General features: G+C 39.6%; 1 protein-coding gene and 1 long non-coding RNA gene across 2 annotated transcripts; both read right to left on the reverse strand.

Annotated features, from left to right (window-relative positions):
- Nucleotides 1-4,834: 4,834 nt before the first annotated feature.
- On the reverse strand, nt 4,835-15,117 carry LOC121521950 (B-cell receptor CD22-like). The gene is made up of 9 exons (XM_041806169.1): nt 15,007-15,117; nt 13,862-14,119; nt 12,349-12,606; nt 11,548-11,814; nt 7,620-7,883; nt 6,383-6,464; nt 6,218-6,281; nt 5,637-5,821; nt 4,835-5,554 (listed from the first exon to the last, which is right to left on the reverse strand). Exons 1-9 carry the CDS (start codon nt 15,035-15,037, stop codon nt 5,464-5,466), a joined length of 1,500 nt encoding a protein of 499 aa, XP_041662103.1. The 5' UTR covers nt 15,038-15,117; the 3' UTR covers nt 4,835-5,463.
- A 32-nt stretch (nt 15,118-15,149) lies between these two features.
- On the reverse strand, nt 15,150-17,014 carry LOC121526308. Its single transcript, XR_005993306.1, has 3 exons — nt 16,813-17,014; nt 15,669-15,926; nt 15,150-15,267 (listed from the first exon to the last, which is right to left on the reverse strand). It is a non-coding gene; the product is annotated as an uncharacterized LOC121526308 (long non-coding RNA).
- Between the last annotated feature and the right edge of the window lie 388 nt (nt 17,015-17,402).

The following is a 17,402-nucleotide window of genomic DNA, read 5'->3' on the forward strand; positions in this document are numbered from 1 at the left end:
GGCCCAGTGTTGTCTACTGATGTCCAATGATGTCAAACTACGTCCAGTGTTGTCCTGTGATGCCTAATCATGTCCATTGATGTCTTATAATGTTCAATGGTGTTTATTGTTGTCTAATTATATCCAGTATTGTCCACTGATGTCCAGTAATGTCTGATGATGTCCAATGCTGTCCAATGATGTCAGTGATGCCTAATGATATCCAGCCTGGCCCATTGATGTCCAATGATGTCTATTTCTATCCATTGTTGTCCAGTGATGTCTAGCGATATCTGATAATGTCCAATGCTGTCCTATGATGTCCATTGATGTCCAGTGATGTCTAATGCTGTCTGATAATGTTCAATGGTGTCTAATGATGTCTAATTATAACCAGTGTTGTCCACTGATGTCCAGTAATGTCTGATGATGTCCAATGCTGTCCAATGATGTCAATGATGCCAATTATATCCAGTGTGGCACAACTATGTCTACTGATGTCCAATGATGTAAAACGATGTCCTGTGATGTCTAATCATGTCCATTGATGTCTTAAGATTTCTTATGATATCCATTGTTGTCCAGTGGTATCTAGTGACCTCCATTGATGTCTAATGTTGTCTGACGATGTCTAATGATGTCTGATAATGTTCAATGATGTCTAATGATGTGTAATTATTTCCACTGTTGTCCACTGATGTCCAGTGATGTCCAGTGATGTCAATGTCCAGTGATGTCCAATGTTGTCCAGCGATGTCCAATGATGTCTAATAATTTCCAATGTTTTCCAGTGAGTCTTATGATGTCCAGTGTTGTCCAGTGATTTTAAACGATGTCCAATGTTGTCCAGCGATGTCCATTGATGTCTTTGATGTCCAATAATGTCAAAAAATATTCAGTGATGTTCAGTGATGTCCAATGATGTCTAATGCTATCCAGTGACGACTAGTGATGTTGGTTTATATCTAATGATGTCTATTGATGTCCAGTGATTTTTAATGATGTCCAATGATTCTCCGTAATGTCTAGTGATGTGTAAAGATATCCATAGATGTCTAATGATGTCTGATGATGTACAGTGATGTGGTCCAGAACTATTGCTACTGTCAGTTGCACATAGAGGTGAGCTGTTGTCCCAGTGTGTGCAGAATTGCACACTATCAAATTAGTTCATGATAATATATTTTTTAAATGTTTTTTCTAAAAGTCTCAGAATAGTATTACAGTAAATCCAAGGGCAGAGCTGCATGGTGGCACAGGTGTTACCACTGTTGCCTCACAGCAAGAAGGTTCCTGATTTAAATCCCACACTCAGAAAAATGAACTAGAGGAATTGTTCACCTTAATGATATTTTTTATTTTCAGGTAACTTAAAAATATATCTTTTGAAAGGTTTAAATATCATTTTTTATTAAAGTAAATGTAAATTTGTCACTTGTTTCCTTTAAACTACATTTATGTGGTTGACATAAAGTATTTAAGTTACCTCATAGAGAGCTGTAATACTTCTAAAAACCAGTTGGTGGTAGTAGCGCGGAACAGAAACCCATCACTGCCAAAGAAGAAGATGTTTGAATTGATGACAACTGCACAGGTGCACAGCTGCTCCATAGTAGTTTATCTTCAAATTTTGGCAGACTATCTGACTATCCTTGAGCTAAAAGAGGTAAGAGAAAGCTTCTCTCAACCTGAATATTTTTTCTGAGTGCATTTGTTTGTGTTTTTTGTACGTTTTTTTTTTCTTTGAGACACAATGAAACTTTGATTTTGGAATGTTTTAGGTTAGCCTTGCATCGACTCACATGAAACCACTTGAACTCTGCATGTCTTTAAAAACTATTTCCACTGAGAAAACTCTCTGTGGAGCCCATTATTTTAGACGTAAAAGTCCTTTCAAATGAAGCTGGTAATCCAAAAACAGTCGAGTTTGACTTAAAAAGCTGCTATCACCTGACTCCAAATATATATTCATTGATTTCTCAGGCAACATTAAGAAAATACTGTCAGTCTCAATGTAAGACTTCGTTTGACTCAGTTATTAACACTTTTCAATTCAGCTGATGTTAAATTCCTCAGCATGAACATGTAATGTCACTGATATTTCATCTCAATTGGCAAAAACATGTTAGTTTGATAACAAATGAGCTCTGTTGTAAGTGAAGGGGTCCTGTCTATGAAATGAGTAACTAGTGATAGATGTTTGATATTATCTACATGTCAAGTGACTGAAAACGTAGAAATTAAAGTCCTAAACTGTTTTCTGTCTGTATTTGTGTCATTAAGCTACAGGTGCTCAGTAGGACATAAAGCGAGAGGCATCTGGCTGCAGCCCTCGAGCAAACCTCTACTCTGGGGCGTTCGGCTGGAGACCTCTATGGTGGGACAAAACCTCTCTGCTGGGGGGTAACGTACATTTCCCAAGCCATGGACCTCTACGCTGGGGCGTGACGTATATATCACCTGCGACAAAATTTCAGCTCTATCTGCTTGCCAACAGGCTGACCCTAAATCTAGCCAGTTGGGTTTTGATGCCTAAATCTAACCAGTCGGATTTAAATGCCTAAACCGAACCAGTCGGGTTTTAATAGCGTAGACCAATACGCTGGGGCTTTGCCCCAGCATATGGGTCTGTGTCTGCTTCTGCATGGTCCAGCGTAGGGTTGGGGTTGTGCTGCTGCATGCCCAAATATAGCCCCAGCGTACGGGGCTATGCTATTGTGTCTTAAGCACAGCAGTGTAGTCATGCTAACAACAGCTAACACACTGCACGCCCCAGCGTAGGCTTGGGCAATGTACGTTACGCCCCAGTGAAGAGGTTTCGCCCCACCGTAGAGGTCTCCAGCCGAACGCCCAAGCGTAGAGGTTTGCTCGAGGGCCGCAGCCAGACCCCCTTGCATAAGGCAGTAAGAGACTCAGCTGATGGAGCAAGGATCAAATAAACATGATTTGAAGGTAATACATTCAAAAGTCATTTAATGTTTTTTGTCTGTGTGTAGCTATGCTTTAATTTTCCTGTAGGATCACATTTGTGATTTACCATGACATCACTGATTAACAGTTTAGTTAGTGAAATTAAGCTCAGTTTGTTTACCCTGCTACACCCTGCTGAATGAGCTGGTTTGTAAAAAATATACACACGTGGACAAGATCGTTGGTACCCCTCTGTTAATGTAAGAAAAACCCACAATGGTCACAGAAATAACTTGAATCTGACAAAAGTGATAATAAATAAAAATTCAATGAAAATTAACCAATAAAAATCAGACATTGCTTTTGAACTGTGGTTCAACAGAATTATTAAAAATAAAACAAACTCATGAAACAGGCCTGGACAAAAATGATGGTACCCCTAGAAAAGATTGAAAATAATGTGACCATAGGGACATGTTCAACCAAGGAGTGTCCTCTAATTAGCATCACAGGTGTCTATAAAGTTGTAATCAGTCAGACGGCCTGGGTGACAAGCAGTCACTGTGCTGTTTGGTGACATGGTGTGTACCAGACTAAACATGGACCAGAGGAAGGAGAGAGTTGTCTCAGGAGATTAGAAAGAAAATTATAGACAAGCATGTTAAAGGTAAAGGCTATAAGACCATCTCCAAGCAGCTTGATGTTCCTGTGACTACAGTTGCACATATTATTCAGAAATTTAAGATCCACGGGACTGTAGCCAACCTCCCTGGACATGGCCGCAGGAGGAAAATTGATGACAAATTGAAGAGACGGATAATACGAATGATAACAAAAGAGCCCAGAACAACCTCTAAAGACATTAAAGGTGAACTCCAAGGTCAAGGTACATCAGTGTCAGATCGCACCATCCGTCATTGTTTGAGCCAAAGTGGACTTCATGGGAGACGACCAAGGAGGACACCACTGTTGAAAACAAATCATAAAAAAGCCAGACTGGAATTTGCCAAACTGCATGTTGACAAGCCACAAAGCTTCTAGGAGAATGTCCTATGGACAGAGGAGACAAAACTGGAACTTTTGGAACTCTGGAAATTTTTGCTTTACACAGAATTAAACATTTTACATGGAAAAAGTTTCCATAAAATATTTAATTGAGGTCAGCATGCTGTATGTTGATGTAACAAATCTTTTTGGAGTTGGTCTAACATAAAGAAATTAATTTAGGCCAACTTAAATGTCTCTAGTTAATGTTAAGTATATCTTTTACATTGGCTCAACTTAAAATCCCTACATTACTGTAGCCCAAGTTTAATGATTAACATTTTTAATTTTTAATAAAATTAAACATTTTATGTGGAAATAGTTTCCATTAAATTTTTAATCAAGGTCAAGATGTAATTTTTTTGAGTGTGTCAGCAAGGTTTCGGTTCTACAGGTGCAGCAGCAACCCGGTCTATTTGTAGATGTGTGCAAATACAAAACTAGAGAAGTTTAATCACTGCATAAGAAATAAAATAAAACATTTGTCTTGTTAAACCCAACTTTGGTTAAATGTTCCAAAGTTTAAAAGAACAACTGATAATCAAACTGGGATTAAGACTAATTGTTTTTTCAATGAAAATAATTTAATAACTCTAGAAAGTTGATTCTCTCAAAAACTTGAATGAGATTAAATCTGTGGCATGAAATCATTGCATTATGCATTATTTTTAATTTATGGAAATCTTCATTCCAATAAATGGAGGAGTTTGAGCAAAGTTTTATTTCAACAGACAGTTTCAACAGACGCTCCTGTTATGAGCAGCCACATAACAAAAAAGAAGGGGGTATATCACGCCACATTGAACCACATCGGATAAAAACAGCTTATAGTTTCATTTAAATATATAATTGATATGAAACTGATAATAAAAAGTAATGCATTTTATTTACAGGCGCCTTTCAAAGCACTGAAGATCACCGTTCAAGGCATAGTTAAGACAAGATATACAAAGATAGATAACATATAAACACATTAACTGTACAATCCTGTATTCTTGTCTCTAAGCAAAGGTGAAGATGAGTGATATACTGGCCTGATGAAACTGCTAACAGCCGTTACTAACCAGGTTGTTGAAGAATGTCTCTTATGTCTGCCAACATTTCTCTTTTTCAGTCCGTCATGTTGGTTCCTTCATGTCACATAATAAATGCAGGGATGTTGTTACCAGCTGGACAAACCTTTCCTCTGTCTCATAGTTCATCTGACAGAACATCATTCTCCTTTTGTTTCATCAGATAGTTTTTTTTTTACCTTTGTGACCTTTGCACATGGAGGGCATTTTGTACTCTCATTGGTCAACTTCACTGATATAACATGTTATAGAAGACAAACTCCAAAGATGCCAGACTTCTGTCAGGAGGTCAGGAGGCGTTCAACGCTAACTCAGACCCACTGCACAAGGAAAAAGGACTGATTTTCAAGGCTGACGGTTCTCACACCCTACAGCTGTCAGATCAGACTACAGTAGAGCTCAAATGTGTAACCTGGCCTCAGCTTTAGAGGGTTCTCTACTGGAATTTCTGTGGAAGCTAGAAGTGTCTTTGTCCATGGGTTTTGCTGGGTTTGTTGACTGTACTGTACAATGCAGCTGGATCCTCTGCAGCCTCTTGACTGCCGGCACTGAAAAAGGAACAGAACATGCAGATGTTATGGTACATTATTAAAATAATTATAATGCTGCATGTTTTTTTCTCTGGTTTACCTCTGGACTGTACTGGCACCATGAAATTTAACCATAGCGTACTCCACCATCTCGTCTTCCTTCTGTTGTTTCTTGTGTCTGTTGGGCTTAGTTGGTTGAATGTTGGAGTAGACAGGTTCAGCCAGGTTTTTGTTAAAGTTCACAGAGGCATAATGAAGCTCCTCCTGCTGCTCTGATGGCTGTATCTGTGAAAATCAGACCAAGAATAAATCTAAATAGTTGGACTTAGAGAGAGGGTTTAATTCAAGCTTGTTTTATCTTAAAACAGTGGTCTCCATACTTTTTCTACCATGCAGATTTAAGAGTTTTCAAGCCTTGTCTGTTGTAAATAAATTGTAAGCCCTACATACACCTGGAAGTCTTACAACATTTCTCACACTGTGCTGGCAGCACGTAAAGGAGCACTTTTTTATAAAGCCTTGCCAAGCCCCCTATCATTGCTTCAGGAATCATTGACTCATAAAGATGGACGTGGTTTTTACTCAAATGAAAAAGAAAGAGCTTATGACTTTGGGGGAAAAAAGTCAAACACAATTTAAAGTGTTCAGCTACCACTAATTCATAAAAGTAGACTTTCTCACCTGTTCACTGTTGTCTGCTCTTTCTCCTGGCTCAGACGGTTGCTTGGAGGCCCTCCTCTTTCTACTGAGGTGAATTTATGGAGATAAATTTGCCATAGCATCATCTTGAATTGTACAATAAATCCATTTGAAGATAAACTATTATTTGATGAGAAAAGTGCTCACATGATCCAGATGAAGACAAAGATGAGAATGATGGTGACAAGAATAGCAGGAACAGTCACAGAAGTAGTTACTCTCCATGCTCCTCAAACAGAAAAGCAAACATAGTGATCAACATTTTTAAAGATTGACAATAAAACTGCAACAGGTAAAAAAAAAACCACATTCTGAATGTAGCAGCTGTAGACCTGAAAACTTTTCCCTTGAAGAGAGAAGTCTGATCATTTATGCGTCCACTGTTACCAAAAGTCCCCCTGTGACAATGTGGAGCGTGGTGCTGTTCTATAATCTGAACTTTTCAACTAAGAGCACTGGGAGCGCAGCGTCCAAACACCTGATGCTGAGGAGGATTTTTCTGCTTAGGATGCTGTGTGCTGAAAATGCTTGATTGCATTTGCTTTGTGTTGAAAACAAGCGCTGCCAACACCAACAGCACCAGCTAGAGACACAGGCCCCTAATGGTTGAAGGAGTTTGTGATGTTCTGGACCAATCTGTGGTGGTATGTTTTTGGCAGAAAAGCTGACCTATCAGCTGATCAATGTGGCCTGATTGACTGGCTGACTACTGCCACAAGAAAAATGTCCGCTGTATCCCTGGTAGCTGGGTCAGGGAATCCAAGTTCAAGTCTGAATGCCTTTAGGTAGTGGAAGGGGACATGATGTCTGATGAGGTGTCAACCTTCAAGCCTTCAAGAAGAAATCAGTGTTGAAGGAGAGTGTTCAACTTCAGAAAGAGTCTGTCCATGCTAGGCTGGACCAGAGATTTCTGAAAGCAGCATGAATGTGCCAGGAAGCTAAAAGGAACTCTGACCTTATTGAGCTGTGCTCAGAGAACTTAGAGGAACCCTTACAAAAACTAAAAGAGGCATACGATAAGTACTTTAGCTCCCATAACTCCTCTAGTAGAGATCAATAAAAGCTGATGAGTGGAAAGGTCTGGGGTTTGGATGAGATTCACCTGGAGATCACTGACTGGCAAATCTTTATTCAGGGAGGAGCAGATCAGGTCTGACAGCCATGCTGCCATGTTTTCCAGCTTTAGAGATATTCTTTACACCTTTCTTTAAGATGTTAAGGTCATGCATCCCCGCTGGCTTTATGGGGATGCAAACTGCAATTTACAAGAATATTTGGCATGATAACATATTTTGTGTTAGTATAACAATGTTGCTTCAGCCTGAATTATTACATCCAACCCAGTCTAGAAGGTCTGATTTAAAGAGCAGTGAGTAAAGCTTACCTGCTGCCATCACAGTCAGATGTATAGTGGAGTTATGATGCCCTATTGTGTTTCGGGTGGAACAGACATAATTCCCACTGTGTTCAGATCCTGCATTGCTGATAGTGTAATTGTGCCCTGCAGCTTTTGGTGAGTCTTCATTCTGCTTGTACCAGGTGTAATTAGCTGCTGGGTTAGCATCACTGCTACAGGCCAGAGTCACTGACTGGCCCTCCTCTACTATAGCAGAGGGACTGGCTGACACAGAGGGAGGCTTTGGACCATCTGGAAGGTAACAAATATGAAAAGAAGTAAATGTTATCACAGCATGACAGCATCATTCCTACATGTCAGAGTCAGATTTTCCCTCCACTACCCTTCTAGAAGGAATCACTGATTCAAAAATGTAAATTTCAGAGCTAAGATTTATTAATTTTGTCCTCAAGGTTTGGACAAAAGACTGCAACATAAAAATATGTTTAATAAAGATTATTCATGGAAAAAATGAAAACAGCACAAAAGCAACCATTACAGAGACAGTGAAATCCATTCTATCCCTCTCCAAGGTTATTTTGCCGTTTTAATACTTTTCTACTGACGAAATAAAGTATATGCCAGGCATAACTATTCATTCATCTCTTTTTCCTGTACTGCATTTGTCATAGTTTTGCTCTTTTTCAACAGAAATTGTTTAATCTTCAGTTGTTTATTTGCACTAGTATTTGTCTTGAGGTTATTTTGTCAGTGTTTATAAGAAAAGAACGGTAAAAGTTCATTTAGATCTTTGTTTATAAGGGTTGACTTCTCGGGGATCGACTGCTTAAGCCTAGGGGCTGCAGTGAGGAGAGTCTGCGCTCTGTTTCTCTACTTAATACAGACGAGTGAAGAAGGCAGTCATGCGCGTTTTTCCTGGTTATTTACTAGCTGCTAATATTCCCTTTTAAAGGTAGAACAAAAGTACTCTGAAAATGTATTTTTTCCATCCATCCATCCAATAGAAATTATAAAATGCTGAAATTATTTAAAAAATAGCAGTGCCAGTCCTGTACAGTATCAGTATTATTTGATTCTAACTATTATTGGATGGAAATTAAAAATTCTGGTACTGTTTTAAGTCTGGTACAGACTAGTCTGGGTAGTCAGATTGTTTTGGGGCAGCTGAAGGAAAAGATTTGTGTTTTAATACAATATGGAGAATTTAATCGTCTGTACAGCCATAGTCCTCATGTCCTGTTAAACCACACCTATTTACTGCTTTTGAGAAAACATCAGTGTCTAAGATTTATGATCTAAAATAATTTATTTTCATTAATAAATCCAAGAAAAGCAAAAAAAAAAAAAAAAAAGAAAGAAATCTATGAAGGTAAATGGACTTGAGCTTGTATCGTGTTTTTCTAGTCATCTGACTTCTGAGAGGACTTTTACACCGCAGGTCACACCTACCCGTTCCCACCCATCTACCTCACATTTCTCACTGATGTCAGAGGTTTCTATGGAGCCCTTCAACATTAGCTTATCCCATTCAAATGCATCCATACCCATTTACATCCCACCCACAAATCAGAAGAGGAGCAAATTGGGATTGAGTATTTCGCCCAAGGACACATCAGTATAGAATAGATAGAATCCACGACCTTCTGAATGTGGGACGGCCAACCACGTACTGAGCGACATTTACCCCACAATCATTCACTTTCCCACACTGACTAAGGGTGTACTCACACCAGGCCATCTGTACCGTGCCTGGGCCCGTTTCAGCCTAAAGTCTGGTACGTTTAGCCGGTGTGAGTGCAGTCGCTCTGTGCTTTGGCGCTGCACACTTCGCGGCCCTGGCACAGAAGGACGAGGTGGGCCTAAGCGCAGCACGGATGCAAATGAAGGAGCACAGGTGTGGGAATGTGACGTAGCGTGAAGTAACAACAGAGGGACCTGCTTCAGAGCACAGAGAGCACAGCAGCTGCATGCTAGAGACAGCATGTTTTTTCTAGAAAGATAGAGAGAACTATAGATTTTGTCTCATTGAATTTCAACGAGAGCTGAAGAATTTAACTTCACAGCTTCACTACGACCTCGTTCTAATGCATCCCAGTCCAGTCCACATTTCTGACCAGTTTTGAGCAAAGTCAGGCTTTAACCACTGTGAGAGGATTTTTGGTTTGTGAAATAAAGCTTCTTCCCTTAATTGAGTCACAAACAGCAGCTCACGGGATGACACACACTTTTCATCCTCCGTGTGTAAAGAAGAGTGTCAAATACACGGACAAGTGTGTGCCGGGGTTAATCTCACAGCTGATTTAACCTCTCTTATTGTGAAATTATGATATCATACTATCATCCACTGAATCAACTTACCTCTAATTCTATTTCATGTCATCAAGAAGTGAAAGTGTGATCTTGATCACGTTTGAACTGAACATCGTTTATTAGTCCTGAGGCGTTTTCACCTCCAGCTCTCATCAGGTGGTTAAAATTGATCTCATCACTGTTAAAAAAATCTTTTATCTGAACATTTAATCCTGCTCTGGACACAGGCTGTCCTGTGACATGAAAGCTTGTTTGGTGAAGCACTGAAAGGCATCCAAATGCAGAGAAAAGGCTCAGTTCATGGCCTGTAAAAGAACTCCACGGGATTCAGTTAGTATAAGGACACGCAGAACAGCGGCTGTAGGGGCTCATCTGAGTTTTAAAGTCCAGGTTTCATTCATCAGAAGTGCTTGGAGCTCTGATCAGACTCCAGATGAGTGATAATTCTCAGCTATGAACCGCTTTCCCTCTCTCTCTCTCTCTCTCTCTCTCTCTCTCTCTCTCTCCTCACTGGGCTCTGTATAATTAACATAGCTACTGATCCCACATCTGCTGAAATAATCCCAGTGTCAGATCAGAGATCGTATCAATCTTTTGCGATTTTACAGCCTAAAAGACAAAACTTGTATATACTGAGTCATCAACTCATATAAATTCATCAACGGTGGACGCTTCATGTGATGACGTCGGTGCATGACGTATCCATGCCCAGGCCTGGATGCGTGTAGCAGTGTGAGTGCAAGCCAAAGGGGGGGGACAGGGGAGGGGGTCAAATGGGATTCAGCATGGTTAGAATATGGCACGGTACACTAAAAAAAAACATGATTTCTGACTGTCATAGGAATTAGTTGAACAACAAGGAGTCAACATTCCTCCAAAGAAACAACAACTATTCTTGTTCTTTGGTCTTACCTGCGACCACAATACAACTTTACAGATGCATACTGCCACCTACTGACCGAACCGTTATGTAAACAAATCACATTGGTTTCATGTAATTCATTTGAATTCACTCAAACTTAGAAAGAATCACATTGGTTTTATCTATTTAGAATAACTAAGTAACTGAGTAAAACCAATTTAATTTGTTCATCTAATACCTAGGACAGTCAAAAATCATTTTTTTGAGTGTAGGTTGCTTCCAGTCTTGCTGTCAGCCTGTAGACTTTCTCATCCATGTTACCGATACTTTGTTCTGATATGGGGCGTGTCCTGCATCATGCAGTCTAACATCTACTGCTACCTTTTCTGTTAACTGTACTGTAAGGGATGTGCATTCTAAAACCTCAGCCACAGCATTTGTGTCCACACCTATTCTGTGACACCTGTATTTATACAAATATCAAGGATCACATGACAATATACCCGTAGTTAGTGTACGGCCCAAGTCAGCAGTGGTTTCCTTGTCTGTCTGACGACTGCCTCACTGAGCTGCTGAAGGGTAGGATGCTCCCTCAGCCCCATTACTTTTAATACTGTATTCTCTAGTCTGGTAATACTGTCCAAATAGAGGAAGTCAAATACAAAAGATTTTGATTGTAACACAATTTAAGATGAGATTTCACCAGATCTGAGAGCTCTGAACCGACAGGCGGATCTAGGCTTGAACAAATACAGTAATAAAGTTAAAAAAACATTCACTCACATTTCACATCAATAAGGATCCATTTAGACGTCAGTTTTCCCAGTTTGTTGTCTGCTACACAGCTGTACTCTGCAGAGTCAGACGACTGGATGGAGCTGAAGGAAAGCTGTGGTCCTTTATTCGACATTTGAAGGGTCTGATTTCTATTCTTCTTGTACCAGGCGTAAACAGCTGCTGGGTTAGCATCACTGCTACAGGTCAGAGTCACTGAGCTGCCCTCCACTATCTCACCAGGATCCACTGATATTGAGGTCAATTTTGGAGCATCTGAAGAAAATAATAGATACAAGAGGGAATAACATGATTGCAATTATTACATTTTCTTAATAAATATCATGTAGCTGGTAAAATACTAAAACTATGCCCCTCATTTAGCTGTTACATAGTGAATAAGAGCCCTCATGTCCTGTACACACTCAGATCTGTTCATCTTTATAATAACAGCACGTACTGTAAAATGTGAGTTTTTCACAGGTAGTAAAACATGGATAAGAATAATTTTTTTAACTTGTTAGAGCATTTAAGTCCATTGGATGAAACCCTCTTATCTATTCAGGTAGACACCAGTGTGACACAGAGACACAGAGGGAAAACAATGCATTCATAAAGATGTTTGAATCATTTAACATGAAATCAAAATAAAACAGGATTTTGTGGAAAGATTTATGTGGATATGAGGCCTGGCTGGACAAGCTGTTATAATAGTCAGAATACATTTGATTTAAAAAGCACTTTCATAAAAACTCAGTCACTGTTCAATGCAGAACAACTTCACTGTAAAAAATGAGCTGTTTCACTTACACTTCACATCAACAGTAACAGATCCAGATTGCTGCCCCAGGCTGTTCTTAGCTGTACAGTAATACTCCCCAGAGTCAGAGGCCTTGATGGATCTGAAGTAAAGTCGGTTTCTAGTGCTGAGATGTGGTGAATATGGTGTTTTGTACCAGGCATAAGTGGCTGCTGGGTTAGCATCACTGCTGCAGGTCAGAGTCACTGAGCCGCCCTCCTTAATCTCAGCAGAGGGACTCACTGACACAGAGGGAGGCTTTGGAGCATCTGGAGAGGAAAAATATGTCTTAATGTGTTTTAATGACATGTAAAAATGATTGCATTTTACCACTGAAGATGCAGTAACTGCTGAAAAAAAAGAGATATACAGGTTCAAGGACAAAATGAAGAGATTCTGTTTCCCATGAAATCAAACTCTAGACATCTCCATCTCATGGGTCAGTGTATTTTCTGGCTGTTCCATTTCCTGTTGGAAACCCTCAGAAGTCAGGAAAAACTCTTGTTATTCAGTTCTTTTTGTTTTTGATGGAAAATGGAAAAAAAAACAAAAAAAACAAACAAACAAACAAACAAAAAAAACAAAGACAAAAACAAACAAACAAACAGAAAAGCAAGTCATTTTCCCTTTTTTTGTTTCTTCTTTCTGTGTTCAGAGTCACTGAACTTCCCTCCATGATTTTACTGAAGGGACTCGATGACACAGAGGGAAGCCTTGGAGCATCAGGAGACAGGAGCAGTTGGGAGGGTGAACTGCTCCAATGATAAGGACTAGATTCAGACACTATGGAAAACTCCAGTCTGACAAAAGTCACATCTGGATTTCATACTGAGTATCATAAGGATGGAATAAGGTGGATAGGATCTAAAGGACCTGAGAATTATCTAAGGCTCTAAAGTTGCTAGGTTTTTACTGTTTACTTTCTGGCTTCCTTTCCTCCACCTGCAAGTTCTTGGTTTAGATTTCTCTTGCTTTACATGTAGACAACTGTCACACTGTGGGTTTTTTGCCATTAATTGTAGATGATCAGAGATCTGTGGCTGTAGATTGTGAGGATGAAGCAGAGAGAGAGATGAAGGAATCAGAGATGAACAGAAAAGAAAAGTAAAACTGGACATTAACTGAGTAATGCCTTTAGAATCAAATGTCTCACTCACATTTCACATCCACATGAGTGTACTGAGACATCCTCTCCCCCAGCTCATTCTTTGCTCCACAGCTGTACACAGTAAATCTACCTGAGTAAATTTTACTCAAATTGAGTAAAATTTTTTCTCTGAAAAATATAACATTTGGTCCCAGTCTATTTGGAGTAAAATTCACTCTGCTTGCAGAGGAATGATTTCAGAGTTGTTTTTACTCTAACAAGTGTTTTTATTTAACTCTAAATGATGATTTTGTACTCCACAATGAACAAAATAAAAACAACTCAAAAACATTTGATTTAAAAAGCACTTTCATAAAAACTCAGTCACTGTTCAATGCAGAACAACTTCACTGTAAAAAATGAGCTGTTTCACTTACACTTCACATCAACAGTAACAGATCCAGATTCCTGCCCCAGGCTGTTCTTAGCTGTACAGTAATACTCCCCAGAGTCAGAGGCCTTGATGGATCTGAAGTAAAGTCTGTTTTTAGTGCTGAGAGGTTGTGAATATGGTGTTTTGTACCAGGCATAAGTGGCTGCTGGGTTAGCATCACTGCTGCAGGTCAGAGTCACTGAGCCGCCCTCCTTAATCTCAGCAGAGGGACTCACTGACACAGAGGGAGGCTTTGGAGCATCTGGAGAGGAAAAATATGTCTTAATGTGTTTTAATGACATGTAAAAATGATTGCATTTTACCACTGAAGATGCAGTAACTGCTGAAAAAAAGAGATATACAGGTTCAAGGACAAAATGAAGAGATTCTGTTTCCCATGAAATCAAACTCTAGACATCTCCATCTCATGGGTCAGTGTATTTTCTGGCAGTTCCATTTCCTGTTGGAAACCCTCAGAAGTCAGGAAAAACTCTTGTTATTCAGTTCTTTTTGTTTTTGATGGAAAATGGAAAAAAACAAAACAAACAAACAAACAAACAAACAAAAAAAACAAAGACAAAAAAAAACCAAACAAACAGAAAAGCAAGTCATTTTCCCTTTTTTTGTTTCTTCTTTCTGTGTTCAGAGTCACTGAACTTCCCTCCATGATTTTACTGAAGGGACTCGATGACACAGAGGGAAGCCTTGGAGCATCAGGAGACAGGAGCAGTTGGGAGGGTGAACTGCTCCAATGATAAGGACTAGATTCAGACACTATGGAAAACTCCAGTCTGACAAAAGTCACATCTGGATTTCATGCTGAGTATCATAAGGATGGAATAAGGTGGATAGGATCTAAAGGACCTGAGAATTATCTAAGGCTCTAAAGTTGCTAGGTTTTTACTGTTTACTTTCTGGCTTCCTTTCCTCCACCTGCAAGTTCTTGGTTTAGATTTCTCTTGCTTTACATGTAGACAACTGTCACACTGTGGGTTTTTTTGGCATTAATTGTAGATGATCAGAGATCTGTGGCTGTAGATTGTGAGGATGAAGCAGAGAGAGAGATGAAGGAATCAGAGATGAACAGAAAAGAAAAGTAAAACTGGACATTAACTGAGTAATGCCTTTAGAATCAAATGTCTCACTCACATTTCACATCCACATGAGCGTACTGAGACATCCTCTCTCCCAGCTCATTCTTTGCTCCACAGCTGTAGTATCCAGAGTCAGAGGACTGAATGGAAGTGAAGACGAGCTCTGACGTTTTACTGAGAGCTTTTCTGGCATTCTGCTTATACCAGGTATACTCAGGTGCTGGGTGACCATCACAGCTACAGGTCAGAGTCACTCCACTGTTCTCCCTGATTTCACCAGTGGGACTCAGCAACACTGAACAAGATGTTGGAGCATCTTGAGGAGAAAAAGAAATGAACATGAATTATCTTTGTGTAAGCTTGGAGTAAAGTGATTTGAAGTCCTTATTTCCATGATGCATCAGGTTGAGGATGAGGATGATTCTGCATCAATGCAGAGAGAGAGAATAATTGATGCATACTGACATTGGCTGTAGATTTATCCCCCGTGTCTAGACCTTTCAGAAATACTCAAACAGAGATTCATATCTTTTAATCTTTGTATAATATCAGCAGCTGCTGTGAAAATGTGAACTCTTCGTAGGTAGAAAAACATAAGTAAGAAAATGTAAAATAATTCTAAACTGTGACTTCATGGGAACATTTCTTTAGATATGAAGCAGTGAATGAACTGGCTGCTGTTTGGATGTTCTGTAAGAAAGAAGTTATTTCACTTACACTTCACATTAACAGTAACAGATCCAGATTGCTGCCCCAGGCCGTTCTTAGCTGTACAGTAATACTCCCCAGAGTCAGAGGCCTTGATGGATCTGAAGTAAAGTCTGTTTTTAGTGCTGAGAGGTTGTGAATATGGTGTTTTGTACCAGGCATAAGTGGCTGCTGGGTTAGCATCACTGCTGCAGGTCAGAGTCACTGAGCCGCCCTCCTTAATCTCAGCAGAGGGACTCACTGACACAGAGGGAGGCTTTGGAGCATCTGGAGAGGAAAAATATGTCTTAATGTGTTTTAATGACATGTAAAAATGATTGCATTTTACCACTGAAGATGCAGTAACTGCTGAAAAAAAGAGATATACAGGTTCAAGGACAAAATGAAGAGATTCTGTTTCCCATGAAATCAAACTCTAGACATCTCCATCTCATGGGTCAGTGTATTTTCTGGCTGTTCCATTTCCTGTTGGAAACCCTCAGAAGTCAGGAAAAACTCTTGTTATTCAGTTCTTTTTGTTTTTGATGGAAAATGGAAAAAAAACAAAAAAAACAAACAAACAAACAAACAAAAAAAACAAAGACAAAAAAAAACAAACAAACAGAAAAGCAAGTCATTTTCCCTTTTTTTGTTTCTTCTTTCTGTGTTCAGAGTCACTGAACTTCCCTCCATGATTTTACTGAAGGGACTCGATGACACAGAGGGAAGCCTTGGAGCATCAGGAGACAGGAGCAGTTGGGAGGGTGAACTGCTCCAATGATAAGGACTAGATTCAGACACTATGGAAAACTCCAGTCTGACAAAAGTCACATCTGGATTTCATGCTGAGTATCATAAGGATGGAATAAGGTGGATAGGATCTAAAGGACCTGAGAATTATCTAAGGCTCTAAAGTTGCTAGGTTTTTACTGTTTACTTTCTGGCTTCCTTTCCTCCACCTGCAAGTTCTTGGTTTAGATTTCTCTTGCTTTACATGTAGACAACTGTCACACTGTGGGTTTTTTGCCATTAATTGTAGATGATCAGAGATCTGTGGCTGTAGATTGTGAGGATGAAGCAGAGAGAGAGATGAAGGAATCAGAGATGAACAGAAAAGAAAAGTAAAACTGGACATTAACTGAGTAATGCCTTTAGAATCAAATGTCTCACTCACATTTCACATCCACATGAGCGTACTGAGACGTCCTCTCCCCCAGCTCATTTTTTGCTCCACAGCTGTAGTATCCAGAGTCAGAGGACTGAATGGAAGTGAAGATGAGCTCTGACGTTTTACTGAGAGCTTTTCTGGCATTCTGCTTATACCAGGTATACTCAGGTGCTGGGTGACCATCACAGCTACAGGTCAGAGTCACTCCACTGTTCTCCCTGATTTCACCAGTGGGACTCAGCAACACTGAACAAGATGTTGGAGCATCTTGAGGAGAAAAAGAAATGAACATGAATTATCTTTGTGTAAGCTTGGAGTAAAGTGATTTGAAGTCCTTATTTCCATGATGCATCAGGTTGAGGATGAGGATGATTCTGCATCAATGCAGAGAGAGAGAATAATTGATGCATACTGACATTGGCTGTAGATTTATCCCCCGTGTCTAGACCTTTCAGAAATACTCAAACAGAGATTCAGATCTTTTATCTTTGTATAATATCAGCAGCTGCTGTGAAATTGTGAACTCTCCATAGGTAGAAGAACATAAGAAAATTTTTTGATCATTTTAATATAAAATAATTCTAAACTGTGATTTA

The sequence above is a fragment of the Cheilinus undulatus genome, linkage group 2 (assembly GCF_018320785.1).
Source record: "Cheilinus undulatus linkage group 2, ASM1832078v1, whole genome shotgun sequence".
Lineage (NCBI taxonomy): Eukaryota > Metazoa > Chordata > Actinopteri > Labriformes > Labridae > Cheilinus > Cheilinus undulatus.